This window comes from Ischnura elegans, chromosome 7 (genome assembly GCF_921293095.1).
Source record: "Ischnura elegans chromosome 7, ioIscEleg1.1, whole genome shotgun sequence".
In the NCBI taxonomy this organism is placed as follows: domain Eukaryota; kingdom Metazoa; phylum Arthropoda; class Insecta; order Odonata; family Coenagrionidae; genus Ischnura; species Ischnura elegans.
The window spans coordinates 55,553,124-55,571,342 of NC_060252.1; the positions used below are offsets into that span (position 1 = coordinate 55,553,124).

The following is an 18,219-nucleotide window of genomic DNA, read 5'->3' on the forward strand; positions in this document are numbered from 1 at the left end:
TGGAAACATTACTCTATCATTTTGAGAAAGAAGTAGATAAGGATCATGGAAAACATCCCCTATGATTCATGACCTTATTTCAGATGCAAAAAAGACTTCAAGCCAGGAAACACGAAGGTTTTTATCACTCTGTCTGACCGAGTGAACAACATTTAAGTTGCTAAGTATTCTTCAACGGCACTACAATGAGCTAACCAGCTTTGTAACTTTACCAAGTACGCTGCAAGAGCGGGCAATCTTAAAAAAAATCAACAGGCGAGAAACAACTAGCAAATATCTTGGTTGGTTAAGAAGTAGAGCAGGAGCACAAATTAGAGAGTATCCATATTAAAATCCTGGTCAAGGCTGTGTCTTTGTTTAGGGACTCTATTTATGTATAAAAAGGAATTTTAGCCTCTTTGTACAGATTTTCCACAGTGGACATTATATTCCTCTGGCAACAGTCACAGGACTTCAACAAAGGTCATCAATACCTCATTCCACCTTTATCCTGCTTAGGAGGCCACCCTTAAACACACCCTTCCCACTAAATTTATTTCGGAGCAATGCATTTCGTTATCACTACCACATTCTTAACCCTTTCAGTGTCAGTCCATTTTGAAGAATGCCAGGGCTTTCTTTTGGCAAATTTGTACGTTTGATTTAAAAATTTGTAGACATAAAGCCTAATATGCATATAACGAAGCTAATATTTTTTTCATGTGCTCTTCATACTTACTGGAATGTGAAAGCATTACAGATATTAAAAACAGTTACAAATGCTACACGAAGCTCAAAAAAATAAAAGGCACGAGTGTTAAAAAAACCCGGACGTTAGATCCGGCACTAAAAGGCTTAAGGGCCTGTGATAGTAGCAATGGTAGTGACAATGAAATGTGTGATAAATTTTGTCAAAATATTGTCAATGTCTACTTAAATAATTATTAAGAATTTCCTCCATAATGCATCACAGATAATGCATGAAATAAGAAAATGTCCCCAAAAAACCTCCACTTCCTCACCTCGGTAAATTACAATGAGAATCAAGAACCTTGGCTTGTGTAGTACTCTGCTCAGAGGCCTGGAAAGCTAACCTCCGTGTTTTGATTCCCAGGGTAAAAAAAATTGTTCAAAAGAAAATTAATTTGAATGTTGCTACGCCCCTTCTAAGTCACTAACCACTTTTGATCCAGGGATTTCCCATTCCACCTTCACCTCGTACGGATTAATGATCCAGCAAATTCCAAAGAAGAAGATAAACATCCACCCTCATACCACAGCCTTTTCCCTTCAACAAATCTCCTAATCTCTAGTACCCAACAAAAACCCTCTTTATGTTTTATATATGCTGATCAAATTTTCCTCCACTGCTGTTCCTTAAGTTGTCCAGCTCTCTTTTGGATTCAACATTTGTCCGTGACACATTGTTCTCATATTTTGGTAATTCTGTCTCTGACTATAAAAGGAAGACTTCAGAAGGGTTATCTGTTCTATAGCTGTTCTTTGTAATTGCTTTGAAGAGCATGAAACATTTTGGCTCGTTAGCTAGATGTTTTTGGTATTTTGTGAGGAGTTCCCTCATTCACTATAATTAGTGACCTTAAAATATTGTCTCCATGCGGACAAAATGCAAAAGAAATGCATAACTGAATTTCCCTCTTTGGAGATATTGCATTTCATACATGTCTACAACAAAAAAAGATACCCCATGGTCTAAATAAAGACTGCTGCAGAGTAATGAGGGTTCGAATATAAACTCTCACAGCCATTCCTTTCAATCCAAGAACATTGGGACACAGGTACAAGTGAGTCTTAGGCGATAGATTGATGCTGGTAATAAAAATGGTATCATATTTTCAAGTAAAACACAAAATTTCCATATTTGGCATGTCTGAGTTTTCGGTAGGCTTGAGCCCAACAGCTGCAGGGATAAGTTAGGGATTTGCCCATGAATTTGAAGGCAGGCCAAGCTCTGCGAGCTTCTGGCAAAAGAAGGTTGACCTAAACAAGGAAGCAAACCCAAGCAAGGTTTTTAAATCTTTATAAGGGCTCCAAAACACTGGTCCTCCTTTTGTTTTCAACCAGTTGAAGGTATTGATGGGCACCCATGTTTCCATGGTATGCTCTAGTCAATGAATAAATTTACCCAGAGGGTGACAGCAGACTACAACTTAAAATGTCAGTGCCTATCACCACATACATCAAGCTGAAAACTGATTTTCAACCATTCGTTTACTTTACAGAACTACCCCTGGTATACCTCTGTGGAACAGCTTCATGATAAACAACCTTAACCGTTATGACCTAAATCTTAACCTTTCTAGCATAAAAACTCCCAAGGTTACCCCTAATGACCTATTATATCTATTACTAATGTTTTTTTTTCAAACTTCACCCATTCAACCGACCACATACAAGTGCTTGCATAAGAGTCAGCCACCCATTAATTGAACCTGAAGATAGCATGCTATGCTGAAACCTATTCCATTGAATTCAAATGTCAAAAGTATATACATACTTATAATTTGTTTAACCCCATTTCTCTTCTTACACTTAAAAAAGTTATTTTAAACTAAGCTATGCCCATGAACAAGGGGACTACAGAGAAGAGGCCCCAGTTAGTCCCATACAAGCTTGATGCATAAATTTATTTTCATCGTCCCGAAAACAGCTCATTTAAGGCCTTTACATCGGAGGAAATAACATGAAACAACGACTATCACACACAACCATTCCCTGGGTAGGGGCAACCGACGGGACCAGGCGGGACTCGAACCCACTATGTACCTTCGATTTGGCAGGCGACGACTTAACCCTGCCGCCAACGAGCTGGCATATGTTGCGACTTTGAATGTATTTTAATTATTTTTCAAAAAATATCTGCAGCCCACTGACGAGTGGGAAGCAATCAAATAGTTATTACTATTTACCATATAATATTTTCAATTGCAAGGAATAGCACTGTAGTTTTGTGAATGTGATAGATCACATCATCATGAAGATAAATATTGGTCAATAGCACCAAATATCGCTTATTTCTCTGTGAAATTTGGAACACACTGCACAACAGCAATGCAAATTATTGCAACCAAATTTAATGCACAGTGGGTGACAACATATCAAATGGCTGACAGGAAAATTCTCTTTTACGATACTGGTGCCCATGACCACCAGTTACCGGTATGCTTCTAGAGCATGCTATTAACGGAATGAGAAAAAAACTTACCTTTTTCAATTAAGTCATTCCATTTCTTGGACCATGCACGAAGTCCTTTAGCATATCCTTTTTCTAAGTCTGCTCTTTCCTGCACCAATTTCTCCAAATCACCACACAATTTGAATCCATCTTCTACACGTCTAGTAGTTCTCTTGTAGTTGCCAGGCTCCCAAAAAGAGTCACTCCCAGCAACAAGTAAATTGTCCTCTGCACTGTGATGAGACATATTTGAGTCCTTCTTGGGCAATCACCCCAAGATCACACAACTGCAGGCACCCAAGTGCCTGAGAACTGTGTCCCTGTCACTTCCCTCCTCGTGTATCAGCTACCTCGATGACACACTCCAGCCTGCCGAGATCTTCCTCGGCCTCACGTGTAAGAGGCCACTGTAAAATGAATAAACAAGAAACAATTAGAATCTAGATGTAAAAACTCTGAAATAAATTTTAACTAAATGGCCAATTTTAAGTAGTAATTAACTTTCTGATTTAATATTTCAATTGCTCACAATTAGAACTCTGAGATACTTGGACACTGCTGATTCTGAGAGCTCCACGCTATTAACGTATGAAGCATTAGAGGAAAAAGCTTGTAATAAAACGAGAATAAGAAGAAACCACAATGGATTTGATAAAATATATTATTAACTGACCAAACACTCTCGGCTCATAATATCCATAAAAAAGTGAGCAAAATAACAAAAAAGTGGTAATGTACTACTCCAGATTAATTACATAAAAGTTTTTAAAAACCTACGCACTATAAAACTAGAATTATCATAGCACTCTCAACAAAATTCTTCACACCGGGACACACAATGGTAACCTACTTAAAAATGGGGAAAATTAATCCACACAAACGTCAAATCTGGCCCACAAACGATTAACAAACACTTCCGGCGCGGGAGGCTTGCGCTTTATCGTGTGAGACTCACCCCCAAGAGATCCGAGGATTAGATAAATTGAAAGACTTTCCCAACGAGCAAACAAAAGGCTGAGGACGTACGCGACCTCCTGAGACTATGGCCCCGGCCCAACCTTCGGAATGGGCCGACGCGACAGCCGCGAGGATTGGCAGAGCAGCGAGTGTCTCGCGTCGTTGTCGGAAGAGCAGCTTGGCTGCACGTCACTGAGTGCGCGGCGGGCGGTGGCGCGTGGCCAGGACGGAGCGGAATTGCCTCGGCAGACGAGCCACTTCGCGGAGAGGTGGCCGACGGAGAAGCATCAAGAGGGGACGGAGGCAAATCCGGAAGCCTATTTTTCTCGCGGCGGCGGCCGAGCAGGCGGTATCCCGAAAACGGGAAGGAGGCCGCCCGCCACGAATGGGGGAAACGGGGTCTCCCACACCTTTGGTCCAAACAAGGGAAAGATTCACACAACTCGGGCGGTTTGGGGCGCGGAAAACTTTCTTCATCGCACGAGATGAAGGCTACGATCCCTTATGTAGATTGAGTGTCGGAAGGAGGATGTTACACATTTGATTACGGCTAAGGAAACAGCATACAAGGGAGAGAGAAGGGGTGGATAGGCACATAGGTAATCGAAGAACCCAGAGTTCGCAGATCGAGCATTTCCTTCCTTGTTCTATAAATGACATTGCAACGAATACCTAACTATTAACAGACATTTGGAATTACGTGCCAACGATTTCAAATACATACGTACTTCCTCATCAAGTCACTCTTCGACGAGTCTTTCCCATCTTTTCTTCTTGTAGTTTTGAGAAATTTTAATTTTTTATAATTTTTGTTGAAAATTTGCCAAAAAATGCAAAATATAGAAAAGGGAAAAGGAAACAAAAAAGTAAAAATTATATTTAAAAATATGTTCATTTCAATAAAAAATAAATTAAAATTTACTGGAATAAAAAAGGGACCAATTGCAATAAATTTACGAGAAAAGTCAGTAAGGAGAGCCGTTTCAGATTTATCCGATGAAACACAAAAACATCTAATGGCTCATTTATAGAAAAAAATCGAAAAATCCCACGGAAAATATTGTTGTGGAACACACACATTTTTTCTTTTCTTTGAGACACGTAAGAATGAAGAACCACAAACTAGGTCAGTATATAATATACATCGTAGGCCAGTCATTAGAGTAGAATTATATTTTTAAGTATCCTTCATCGCAGTAATATGCAGTTTAAATGGGTAGAATCGCAGTAAGAATGAAAAAGTTTTGCCATTGGCAAAATATCAATATAAAAGTAGCATATCATAATTATTCCACTGATAAAGTACGTCTTTCAAGTAGTACCATTCAATAGGAATAGGTAATGAACTGAAACTTGATCTCCGGGAAGTTAAATAAACCTCGTACTTCGCTTGAGTACATACGAGTGAGTTGGCTTAAATAAACTAAGATAACATATGACATCGCTCAGCACACGCGACGGTACAAAAAAAATAAAAAAAGCTTTAGAAAAAAACTCTTCCAATGATATTTTAGCCCGAATTACCTCGATAGCAACTAATTTAGCGGAGTAATACATCACAAATACAAACAGGAACAGTAAAATTAAAGACGAACTGGCGAAACACTACTAAGAATTCGAGCAGGTGATCAATGCAAGCATCAGAATTTGAGTGTGGGGAACCGAAATTCCCACTACCGAGGAGGTTAGTTGTATACATTTCCACCAGTAAGTGTTAGCGGCGAAATGAATCGATACGCGATTCAAATATAAATATAACTACATAACCTGTTGCCTCAACTTCGCGCCACTTTCATCAACGCATTTCTTCACCCTGCACAGCAGGTGGCTGACGTCAAATTGCTCACAGCCCGTTAATTATCGCTTCACTCGTCTCGGAAGACTACTACCAGGTTTCACACCGGATACAGTACGTGGTGGGCATAGGATGATCACTTAGCGGCGCCCGGAATTCGACGCGTGAGAGGATCCGATTAATATTTAAAACAAAGAATCAAAAGAAAATACTAAAAAGATGATAAAATTGCAACATCCACTGGAAAAAAGGAATAAAATTATTTAAAAAGGGCAACGGCAAAACATTATAAAATCTGTGAGCAATAAATTAATCTTTCTATTACCAATGTGAAATCACCAATATTCTCAATTTAGAATGTAAGTTTCTGCTATCACAAACAACGTACCACCCACACAACACAAACAGATGTGCACAAAAATTATTGTACTGTAAAATAGCTAGTTGTGGTGAACTTAGTTCACTGGTGAGGTTTAATCGCGTAGGCGGCGCGCCAAATAATGTGAGTCCCTAAAGATTTGAAATATATCCAAAACAAGGTTCATGCTGTATATACGTCTAAACCTACAGAATAAAATATACATATCCATAATGGAAGTATTGGAAATAAACTATTTAATTCTGAAATTTGTGAACCCTGAAGATGAGAGCCGACTCGGTCCCCGAAATGTCGGTAGCAGTGTGAACAATCACCCAGTAGGAAGCCTGAGTGGCCTTCTTAGACGCTGTACGCCGGGAAAACGCGAGAGAATACAACGCTTCACTAGCTTAACCTACGACTTATTGTCTTCCTCATGTCGCATTCCACCGCGAATTGTCACGATACATCGCATCGCAAAATATACTACTATATTTACCATTCTGGACCGATAGACCGATTCTGGAATATTGCTCTATGATTTGGTTTCCATTCTATCATAAATATGAGTTAGGCCTAGAGAAGGTTCAAAATAAATTTCTTAGATTTGTGGCCTTTAAGGCTGGAATGGTAAGAGAAAGTGGTGAATATGACAATATTTTGAAAGTACTCAATATCCACACCCTTTCTGCACGTAGAAAACAAATAGGACTAATATTTTTACACTCATTGCTTAATAATCACATTAAGTGTTCTTATCTTTTATCATTAATTAACCTAAGGGTTCCATCAGTTCACTCCAGATGTCACTTCCTTTTTCATATTCCGCATTTAAGAACCAATTACATGTTTCACCTACCAGTTTTTCAGATGATGAGGGATTTTAACAAATATTGTAACTCATCAGATATTTTTCATTTATCCCAAAATGCATTCAAAAAATTTGTTCGCCAAAATGTGTAACTTTACTTTCATTTGTATTTTATTTCAATGTAACAATTTCTATGGTAATTTTTTGTAAAAGGACATTTGTCCGTATAATAAATATTATTATTATTATTATTATTCAATAACATGAAAACATCACGTATCAATAACTACTGCCTTTACCCGATAATATTTTGCATTCATTTAATAGGAAATAGATACATATTTTAACTAAACCAATAACTTTATTGACGTTAAATATTGTACAAGCGGAAATTTTTTTACTTATAATTAAAAAAATTCCTTAATAATAAAGTAAAACGGGCAGCAATCAATAGCCCACATAATGTAAATATACGATTTATCGTGCACAAATTCCTTTATTTCTAACATTCTTGAGATACGAGAAACATTCCTCAGATAACGAAATCACACCTCATGCTCTCTTTTACGAATACTAGATTCCTTAATCTTTTGAATGACATACCCAATAGCACTTTCACACCAAAGTCCCAGAAATATTCTAAACGATAAGAACTTATAAGAGCATCCTTGGTGATAACGGACAAGCGAAAAAATTCTGAACCTTGGAAGAAGGAAGTACACAACCGAAATGAGACGAAAACTTGCGCTAAACACAAGACAAATGGAAGCTGGATCCAGAGGCGTAGCTACAAGGGGGTTTTCCGGGTTACACCCCCCTTTTCCGCTTTTATTGAATTTGAGCTTTTACGTCATCCAATTTATACAGTTTATTTCAATAAATACTCGTACAGAATGGCTGTTTTTAACTCCTAAAAATTACGTTTTCAGCATCATATTTACTAAAATTTACCGGGGGCGGGATCCCCTTTGTCTTGGGGTGTTTTCCCTACATCCCGGAAGGGCCCCGAAATCTCCGGTAACCCCCCCACCCCCATTTCAAAATGCTGAGTGCGTTACTGGCTGTATCCATAATCAAAAATTCTGTTTTAAATAGTGCAATCTACATTACACACGTAAATTAGAATTGAACATCTGTCGCAACGGCCTTAACCAAGGTCTTTTGTAAAAGTAGTCGTTTTGCATGGTAAAATGTTCCTTGTGCAAATGATAATGCACACAAAAAGTGGCGCGAGGAGCAGCGTCAAAGAAGGTCGTGAAAAACCACCCGACAATCAGCCAGTTGAAAGAGGACAGCTGCTCAGGCCAATCAATGGAAGCAGGCGGGGGCGGGGCCTCCCCCGCCTTAAGCAATCGCCCTCGCACCATTTTCTCCAGTAAGAAGACACTGACATAATTCGCTTACGAGAGGAGCGAAGAGCCTACGACGCGTCTCGTTACTGCACGCGACCCTGTTCGTCACTCCCAGCGCTAAACTCATCACTCGCTCGGGGGAAGTGAGTACAAAGAACAGGAAAGTAAAATCTTCACTCAATGACGGGATAGACTCGTGCATAGTAACACCACGTTCCCAGACAAATCGCTGATAAGGAAAAGCCTACCGCAGATTGCCGTGCCACACCGTTCCCATAATTGATCGAGGTTCTGGAAAGGTTTTTATTTTATCCCCAATGAGGCGGTGAGGTCACCGGATTTGATTCCACTGGGTACGCAGCTTAACCACACCGATGATCCTGAACGCTCGCACGCATTTAGGTGACGAAAGAAGCAATCGCGGAACACCGACCGCTTGATAGCACGTTAAAACATTGGAGTTCCACGCGTATTTTGACAGCGGACTAATAAAGGCCGCAACGAAATCCTCTTTTGATTATCTTAGCGGCCCTCTTTAAAAACACATACCCTCACAGTAAGCACGGATACCTTAACTACAATTATTTTTACGTTTACATTGAACTTGGCCCCCTATAGCTACGATGTATGAACGCAACTTCCCTCCTAAAAAGAGAAAAGTGGCCATGCACGTTGATTTTACCAACAAAATACCATCGTATGGCAGCCATATACAGAACTGAACGCGACAAAAGTAGCATCAGATAAGATTGGCCCAAAGGAGAATGCATGTATTTTCCAATCATATAAGAATTGGACATTCGATGGCTCGGCTCGTTGACGAGGCGATTTGATCCGGATCCCCACTGGCGGAGCCTGGACCCAAAAGGGTTAACAGCAATTTCTTTCAGTTGACCCGCAAGGTCCAATTTCAGATTAGAAAAATGTCTCCGCCATTCACACCAAATACCTTTTACACCACATACGTGCAATCGCTCAATTAAATGGTCATCACATATAATAGCGGATGATAAATCATTAGCGTCAGTGGCGCAGACTCCATGGGGCCTGAGGGGGCCCGAGCCCACTCAAAAATTCGTTATGGCTGTGAGGAAAAAATGTGTCAGGCTTGCCGATTTTTCCCGGAGTGTCCAGATATCGAGATTCGAGTTATCAGGGTTCTAATGTTCATCATATGACTCATCTAAAATGCTTAAAAAAATTAAAACTCACTACTCATAAAATTTCCCAAGGCAAGATCCCCGGTTTGGGCCCCCCAATATTTTTTGTAAGTCGGCGTCCCTGATGTGCGTATTAAACACCCGTTTTTGCCCGCTGGCCGAAAGTTTGTTTGGATTGGGGTCGATGCCTACATCCGTAACTACCTTCGGGAACCCACTACAAATATCATTCGAGAACCGTCGCTTTACCCCAACTGAAACTGGGGAACAGCACTGATATTCTCATGGTATTAACAATTAATGTAATCTTATCTCATGAGAAACCGCAACGATATTATGCACTGAGATCACCGAACTAGCGATATGAAAATGGACTCATCATTACATTTCGCAGAAGTAACAAAAAGATAACAACAGATGTAGTGATTCACAGCACTTCTCCGTAAGTCTGACGTCGATTGCGGAAGACTGATACATTCGCGTGACAAAGCTTTCCATCAAAGACGCGATAGGAACGACTGCTTTCGAGATAACTAAATTAGCTAGCTCCAATTTTAGACTCACATCAGACAAAGATATTCAGATATCCCAAATAATTCAAAGGCATAATTTGGGGAAAAGAAAACCACTTAAGCTAATACACTCACTGAACTACATTCTCAGAGGAGAATAATGTTCGAATACGCAACTGAAGCATAATAAAAGTTGTCCTAATGATGACTATGCGAACCCGTCTCTCACAGATACCTGTTAAAGCGAAAAAAAATGTCGCGTCCTTGATACCGCACGAGAGGTGAAGCCGACTGCACAGTTTCATTCGCTAAACCATGGATTGCAAAAAGTAAGACGAGCTGACATGCTCCGTTTTTGGTGTCTTTCCTCACATGAGGGACCGTTTGAAATGCCAGGCATTGCTGAGGGGCCAATCCCTAAAAGTGCGTCTCCGGGGAGAGGAAGGGCAAAACGAAAAAGTAGGAAAATAATCTCATTACTCCGCAGAACTTGAAGCGCGTGCGAAAATTCAAATTCCCCGTGTTTACCCAGACATATTCGATAGTTTCAAAGGTAAATTAACGAGAATTTACTCATCCGAGAATCGAAGGGGAACATCTAAAAAAACAACAAATCTTGTTATTAGTATTATCCAATTACTGTGTGTGCTTTCGCGGGTAAACATTACCCAAAAAGTAACTGCCGAACACTTCTACAAACCGCTATGACGAGACACGTTAGCTAATTGCCAACAGTTCAAGATTGCAAGATTAGCTGATGGGCAGAATATCATTTTAGAAAATGAAAGGATACAAACCAGTTTCCCAAACGATAGCCACAAGGAACTCGTATGCCCACACAAAAACTAATAGGAGACTTATTATATCGCCGTAAATTTTATTGTTGAGCAACACGACGAGAAATATGAATACATGTAGATACAGAAAAATTAAAACTGAACAATTTTTCAAATAGAATATGAAAATGCACAGAAAAATATACATAATCGATTACATTACGCAGCGAGGCCACAAAACATGCCGAACGGAGACTCATTGAACTAACGTAAGAAGTCATTATAGGCTTGACGCGGAGGAAATGCGATACATCCATGATAAAATATTAACTACAAATAGTAATTACTTGAATATTAAATTCCACTACCGACCATGGTTTTGGAAACGTCATACAATGTCGAAACTAAGGTCGGTAGTGGAGTTTCATATTAAAGTGTGGAAATTACCATTTGAAATTTACACTTTATCGTGGATACAATTGAACTTAAGTTTTTGACACGCATTTAATCCTCCAGCTGACATATCATCGTAAATTGCACAGGAAAATATGTGGACACGACAGTTGCCACGATAAGCCTCCATTCAAAATTCCACAAACGGGACTGTCAGTTCTCATGCTTCCCCACGTGACTCAATAATACCCGCCTTCGTTTTGTGAACGGGATGACCATTCGTCCTCCCAACTCGCAGCCCAGACACGAAGAACAAAAGCCAAAAGATTTTATCGATCTGATGCACACCAAACCCACACTCACCACCCACCCACCACCATTCCTCTGACGTCTTACCCTTCTAATCTGCGGTTGCTAGGTCACCTTACACGCTCGCTATCACCCCTTTTACCCAAAACGAACTTCAGTTGGCCTAGCTGGTTGAAGATATCCCCCGCTGACCGCAATGACTGCCACCCGCTGGTAATCACAACACTGACGGGAGGTATGGCAACAATCGCGCGCGGAAAAGACCTTCCGAAGATCATTGGAGCCGCCGCTAATGAAAAACACTCCAGCTGTCCAATGGAACAGTAAACAAACTCTACTCGGGCCATCAAGAGACCAGTGGCGTAACGGCCCTAAGTCATGCCTCAGCGCGGCTCCCACAGTAGCTTCCATACGAAAAGCACCGAGGACTACATACTATGAGTTACGATCAAGGAAGCTTATAACTCAGACATAAATTTAAAAAATCAAACAAAGGCCAATCCAGTTAGTGGAAAAACTGCCACTGACCTACCTGTGGGGCTGTTTTATAATTTTGAATTAGTGAGTGCAGAGCTCACCACAAAAGGAGCCACAGGCGAGTGAAGCTCACAATGGGGGTAGGTTCCTTTCAGAGGGCGAGAGGATTTTTGCTGGGGATGTTCAGAGACTTCACCACACACAGATTTCTGGATATTGGACTCTTCGCTCACTATCCAAAAGGTCTACTCTCAAGGCTAACACGTCAAATAATTTTAAATCTGTTAATACAGACATTATTACGTATTCACAAAAGTGAAATCCGACAAAAATGAAACATTGATAAAAAGTATTTAACCTAAAAAAAATAACATCATCCCTCAAAAGCATCCCAACATAAATCCCACAATTCCGTGAATACACACCAATATACTATCAATGCCATCCTTTGTTTGATTTTATAATTTGGGCATATTGTCGCATTTTTTAACACTGCCGATCGGCAGAAACGCAAGCTCTAACCAATACCGATGGAATGCATTCTCAGCGTATACTAAGCCAGTTGAACAGTAATGTTTGCAGGTAGCGAACCCATGGGTATTGGACACACCTCAAGAAAGTATACGTAGCACCAGCACCTTCAATAACTGACTAGCCACTCTCCCTGAAACTATCAGCTTTTCTACGTCAACCACTAAACCCTTACCCGAAGTCGGGGACCGCTGCATTCGGATAAATAAATAGGAGTTCACGAAACACAAACACAATCACGGGCGACAAAGCTTGATCCGAGCGAAGATACAGCTAGGAGCTATTTTTGGTTCAAGAAGTAAGTGAAAAGGTTTTAACGCCACTCAATCCGCGGACACCTCTACGGCTGACGAAAATCCTCCCTCGCTTTCGGCGAAACAACGGCAGTTCGGAGATCGCATGCGAGCAAAACCACTCGCTCGGTGGACGCCTCATGGACTCACTGACGCGGATGACCTCCCTAAAACTCACCGGATTTGAAGTTCTCATTACCTAAGCGCACCCAACCATCACTTCCCCGTCTAACCACACGACTCTCTCCGCATCCCTATAAGCTTACCATGTACCCTTTCGTGGTATTTAGCTCGACAACCCAGGACTATGAAAAACAGAGGGCGGCGAGAGGGATGACAGGGGCTAGAATAGGGACCCCTTAACCCTTGGAATGCCACGGAGGGCTATTGCGCTCCTCCTATCTCTCGCGAAAAGTGCCAGGAGCGCGAGGACGCTACTTCTGCGATGTCACACTTAGATGGTTATAGTTCACTAATCATTCAACAGTCAATATTCATGTTATTTTAACATTAAATACTTCCTTTAAATTATTAAAGTTAACTCATATTATCAAAAAATCGTCAAATAATACATCAAAATGGTGAAAACACATAGAGAGATAAAGATTTCCGAAAGTTTTTGAATAAATACCTTTCGTTGTTTTTGGGACCTATTTTTTTCCTAACCTACTGCAAAATCAACAAAAATGCCTCGGCACTTTTAGACTAGTACCTAGAAAATCGGTTGGCACTCAAAGGGTTAAAAAGCAATTAGTTGAAGCTACGTGACTGGTATTGTTGGATTCTATTCCCCAGTATTTTGATCCCAATTTCCTTCCAGATGGTGGGTGGAGTGCAGGAATAACGTCTATGGGGATGTGCAACTGTGATCCTATGATATCCTCGTTACAAGATCAATTCAGACGCTGAGCCCTCCCCAAATTACTATATTTCCCAAATAATTACCCTAAACCGGCTGAAGTCATTAGCTCCTAAAAATGAAATGACGGCTTCCACTAACAATAAGTCAGAAATTAAATTTATGCTGAAAATTAAAAGCGAGAGTCACCAGTATTATAAATAGGTACCTACTACCTAGTAAATTATTTTAGAGATTCCAAAACACCCGTCATCTAAAGATAATGAGCGTTACTTAATTTCGAGTTTTGAACACCGTGAGACAACTAGCTATTAAACCGCAATATAAGGGGCGTGACTTGTCCGAAAATTCAATGAGGTTACTTCATTACAACGTCTAAAATCCGAGAATGCTAGCGAGGAGTGGAATTAAACCATATTGGAAAAGGTGATCACTCTGAAGGTGTCGTAGTTATATGGAAACCCAGGTAGAATTGAGTCATTTTTTTAGGAAAATTACACCTTGTTAATTCCATGTCAATTCACCGTACTTCATACCACACTCCCGAGCGGAACATCTATGGTGAATAATAAAAACAAAATGCAGCGCATCCAATTTGAAATAAAGTATAAAATACAATAGATGTAAATGTTAACAAATATTGCACTTACTGCCAGCAAACATCAAGATTTTTTCCCATTACGTCTGACAAGAGATGCTCTCTTTTCTGCCGCAGCACTTAGATTCGAGTGTGTCCAAAGTTTCACCACATTATCTCATTTATGATCAAAGACAGACATAACGGTTCAATTTCCACAACGTAGCTTTAATTTTACTCGAAAGCGCTTTCACCCGAAAACTATTCATTCCGCGTCACATGTCGGAACGGGACGCACAGCCAATGCACGATGATGAAGTGCATCCGACTCCTACGAGAGAACCGTTTTACGTGCTTCAGCTAGCCCCGTGAATGGGCACAATCCACAGCTATTACTCAAAACACGGACCAAAGATCTCGTCCGTGACAAAATTACAACCAGTGAATGATTCGCCACCACAAATTAGATATTGGATAAAATGCTATCGCATTTCAATTGACAAGTGCCTTCTGAGAACAAAATAAATATTACGATTACATACGAGTGATGATTTCAGGCAGGGACGGATCCAGCACTTTTTTCTGTGGGGGCACAAGGGTCTGACAGCCAACCGATCTCCTCGTACTTGAGATTAAAAACAACATACAACAAATTCTGCGCGAAATATTCTCTTTGAAAATTATTTATATGAAATTAAATGATTGGGACTCTGTGATGCACAAACAAAACGAACTTAAAGATGTAGGTATTAAAAAATGTTGTCTATTTTTTAAGCTTCTTGGGGGTGGGGAGGGCACGCGCCCCTAAATCCGCTTATGATTTCAAGCTTAACTTTGTGTAACCTTTCCGTAATGAAAAATAAAAGAATAAGCTTTTAAAGGTTTACTAATATATTTGAAAAAGCGCGACTCCGGTTTCGGGTTTCATAACCTGACGATTTAACCATACTATGCAACCTGGGTCGTACTTTTTCGAATATATTAGTGAACCTAGTTTATTATTTTCTATTACGATTACGCCTGTATTCACACTTTAGACGATTATTCCAAACCTTAATTAAGGCAAGATCTAAAACAGAAACATAAACTTAAGAGCACCACGGAGTGAGGTGAGAGCCGTTTAAAAGAAGATACTTAATGAAACCTGTAACCTCAGAGAAAACAAATCCCACACGATTTGGATGAAAAAATTACGAACATTACCTTGTTGTGAAATCATCGAAAACATTACAAATAATCAACATCACCATTAATTTTTATGAGGGCGAATAAAATTCGAGAAAGCAGACGCACCCTGAGACTTCAACGCCAATGGATATCCGTGATAAGAATGTCGATAACACCGCGAGCTACCTTGGGCAGGTGAAACGTAAACAACAAAGGTGTGTCAAGGCTGAAAGAGCCAGGAGATTGGGAGTGCAGGAAACGATGAGTACAAATTTCTCTTGCACCACTCGCTCTCGACAGCTACGTATAAATTATGTCTCTGACACACAAAAAAGGCTTTCCTGACCAACTCGATCGCCAACGCCGAGCCCAAGCCTTTTAAAGTAATAATTTTGAAATAATGGCGGCTTTATATTTAATTAAGGTTATCTAGAGGGATAATTAGACGGCTTCAAAATACTTCCAACTGAAATTTTGAACAAGCCATCATGCCGATTATTTTCGGGGAAAAGCTACAGTGAACATTTCGCGCACTATTTTACTAAATACGCTGTCTAAAAATGCATGGGCGAATTATTGAAATCTGGTCGACGCGGGATCCGCACCTATTAAGGTAAAAGTAATTCGAAAGGCTAGGACGCATAGAATGTGAGTGTACGTTCATAAACTGAATGAAAAAGCGTCGAAAAAAATAAGAAATAACTAAGAATAATATTTTGAAGTACGTAGCTGGTTCAAGAATTAAATTATTAGAAAAACGTTTCTAAATTCGAATACAGAAAAATATTAGAGTAAGGGAGGCAAAAGCGCACGGTTTTCACAAGCAAACACAAAATTGCAATTGTGCTTAAATTAATAAAAAACGATACGTCGTACGTTAAAAAAATTAGGTTTCCTTGAAGACAGTGGTCGCGATCTTAAGTCAAAATTTTACACTCATTTAGATCTCCGATCCAACGCCTCCCATGCCAACAGGCAATTTGAGAGGCGTAGGATACTGACTTCACTATTAGCTCGTAGTGGTAAAGCCTGTTCGGGTCTTCCATAGGGCAAGAAATGGAATTAAAGTCGACGTTTCCAAGTGCGTCAACCCTGGGCATGGCAAGGTCGCGAAAATATACGAAATAATGGAGTCCTGGCCGAATTAGAAACATCTAACATCAAATAATACTGCAACTTAAATATTTTAAATTCTATCAGTTACTTAACTTTTGATTCTCCGGTTTTGCAACTAAAATATGCCATAACCAGCTTACACACTATTTTTTTGTATTCGTTCATTACAAAATAATGGGGAAAGTAAAATAAAATGGGGAAAACCTTAGGATAAATCCGCACAGGCGTTACTAAATTACAGATTAGACTCAATACCAAAAGTGGGTAATGCAACACAGCCAACTCGCACTGCAAGGATTTTTTGCTGAAGGTATCGCCCGAAAGTTGTACCTGGGACCCTGAACACCATTCCTACACACTACCACGCTCCTCAAAAATAATTTCACAATTCCCAGAACAAACTTTTTTCAAATTAATCTCAAATTATGTCATCGCGGTCATCCTTCCTCGCGATCTTGAGACTTTCTATTAGGCTTAAGAAACGTTCTTAGCACCGCTCTTCGAAAGCAATTTTTCTCTCCGACAGACCGACGGTATCCATCCACCAGATTGTGAAAGAAGTCATACAAATAACAAAGATGGAATTCGGTGGTGAAAAACAAGCAGGCCGCGCCCTAGGTGTTTTTTTTAATCGCCACGACAAATCCGCACCAAAAAAGGTACAACAAACTTAATGCAATATAACCGAATGGCATTACAAAAAGTATAATAATATGGGATGAGTACGCTTTGTTTACAATTGATCTGCTAAGTTGAGGAGGAGGATACATTTTTCACCACTAAGCGAGCCGGCCTGGAGATACTCTACCCTGGTAGAATTGACCGAAGATGAGACTCCCACAGACAATTTAAAAGATACGCATGAATGGCGTTTTGAAAATTGACTTCAAGGCATTGCGCGGCATTCCAATGTCATCGACGCATACGAGGGTCTGAGAACACCTCTCAAATCACAAGAGTGATTTTCCCATTAGCAGCGAATCATTATTCAACATAGCAGGCTTGGCATAACTTCACCTTGGTTAGTCTTGGCTTTCGCGCCCCCTCATGAGGACGCATGTGGGCGAGCTGTAGGTATCGGAGAACCCAGCTTCGTTCTGGGACAGTCTCTTGTATATCCAGTTTGAGGAATTTTAAACCGGATGGAACTCATCACGGATAAAGAAATAAACATCGGCCTTCTATACACCGGGGGCGAAAATTTTCACAATTCATATGATAATACAAAGACCGCATGTTCAAGTCTCTTCCAATACCCCTTGCCAATCGGTAGGAACTATTTTTCGCTACGACATTTACTGAAAGAACTAAAGAGAGACATGCCATTATGTGGTCGGGGACTCAACATCCGCCCCGTTCCATCCTGCAAAAAAGTAATGCAATTTTCCTCTGCGACCCGCTGAGCAACCAATGAATGAAATGAAACCACACCCAAGTACGGTCTGGCGGTTAGTAGGTTGTGTTGGCGCATCTCTTTCCCGTGGGTCGCTGAAGGGTCATATGAATGCGCAGGAAACACGTTAAGGCCATTCATTTTAATTGAACGCCAGAGCGAGGCACGTGTGTCAACAAGTTATCCAGGCATTAGAGATCAGCGTCTA

General features: G+C 40.3%; 1 protein-coding gene across 6 annotated transcripts in view; it reads right to left on the reverse strand.

Moving 5' to 3' along the window:
* LOC124162541 (protein kinase C and casein kinase substrate in neurons protein 1) overlaps nt 1-18,219 on the reverse strand; it is a 55,195-nt gene that overhangs the window by 35,452 nt on the left and 1,524 nt on the right. For 3 of the 6 annotated variants that reach the window (XM_046539121.1, XM_046539116.1, XM_046539120.1), the window contains exon 2: nt 3,206-3,582. In XM_046539121.1, the coding sequence (XP_046395077.1) occupies nt 3,206-3,422 (217 nt within the window). In that variant the 5' untranslated portion in view covers nt 3,423-3,582. The other 3 variants (XM_046539117.1, XM_046539118.1, XM_046539119.1) reach the window with 3 other exon arrangements.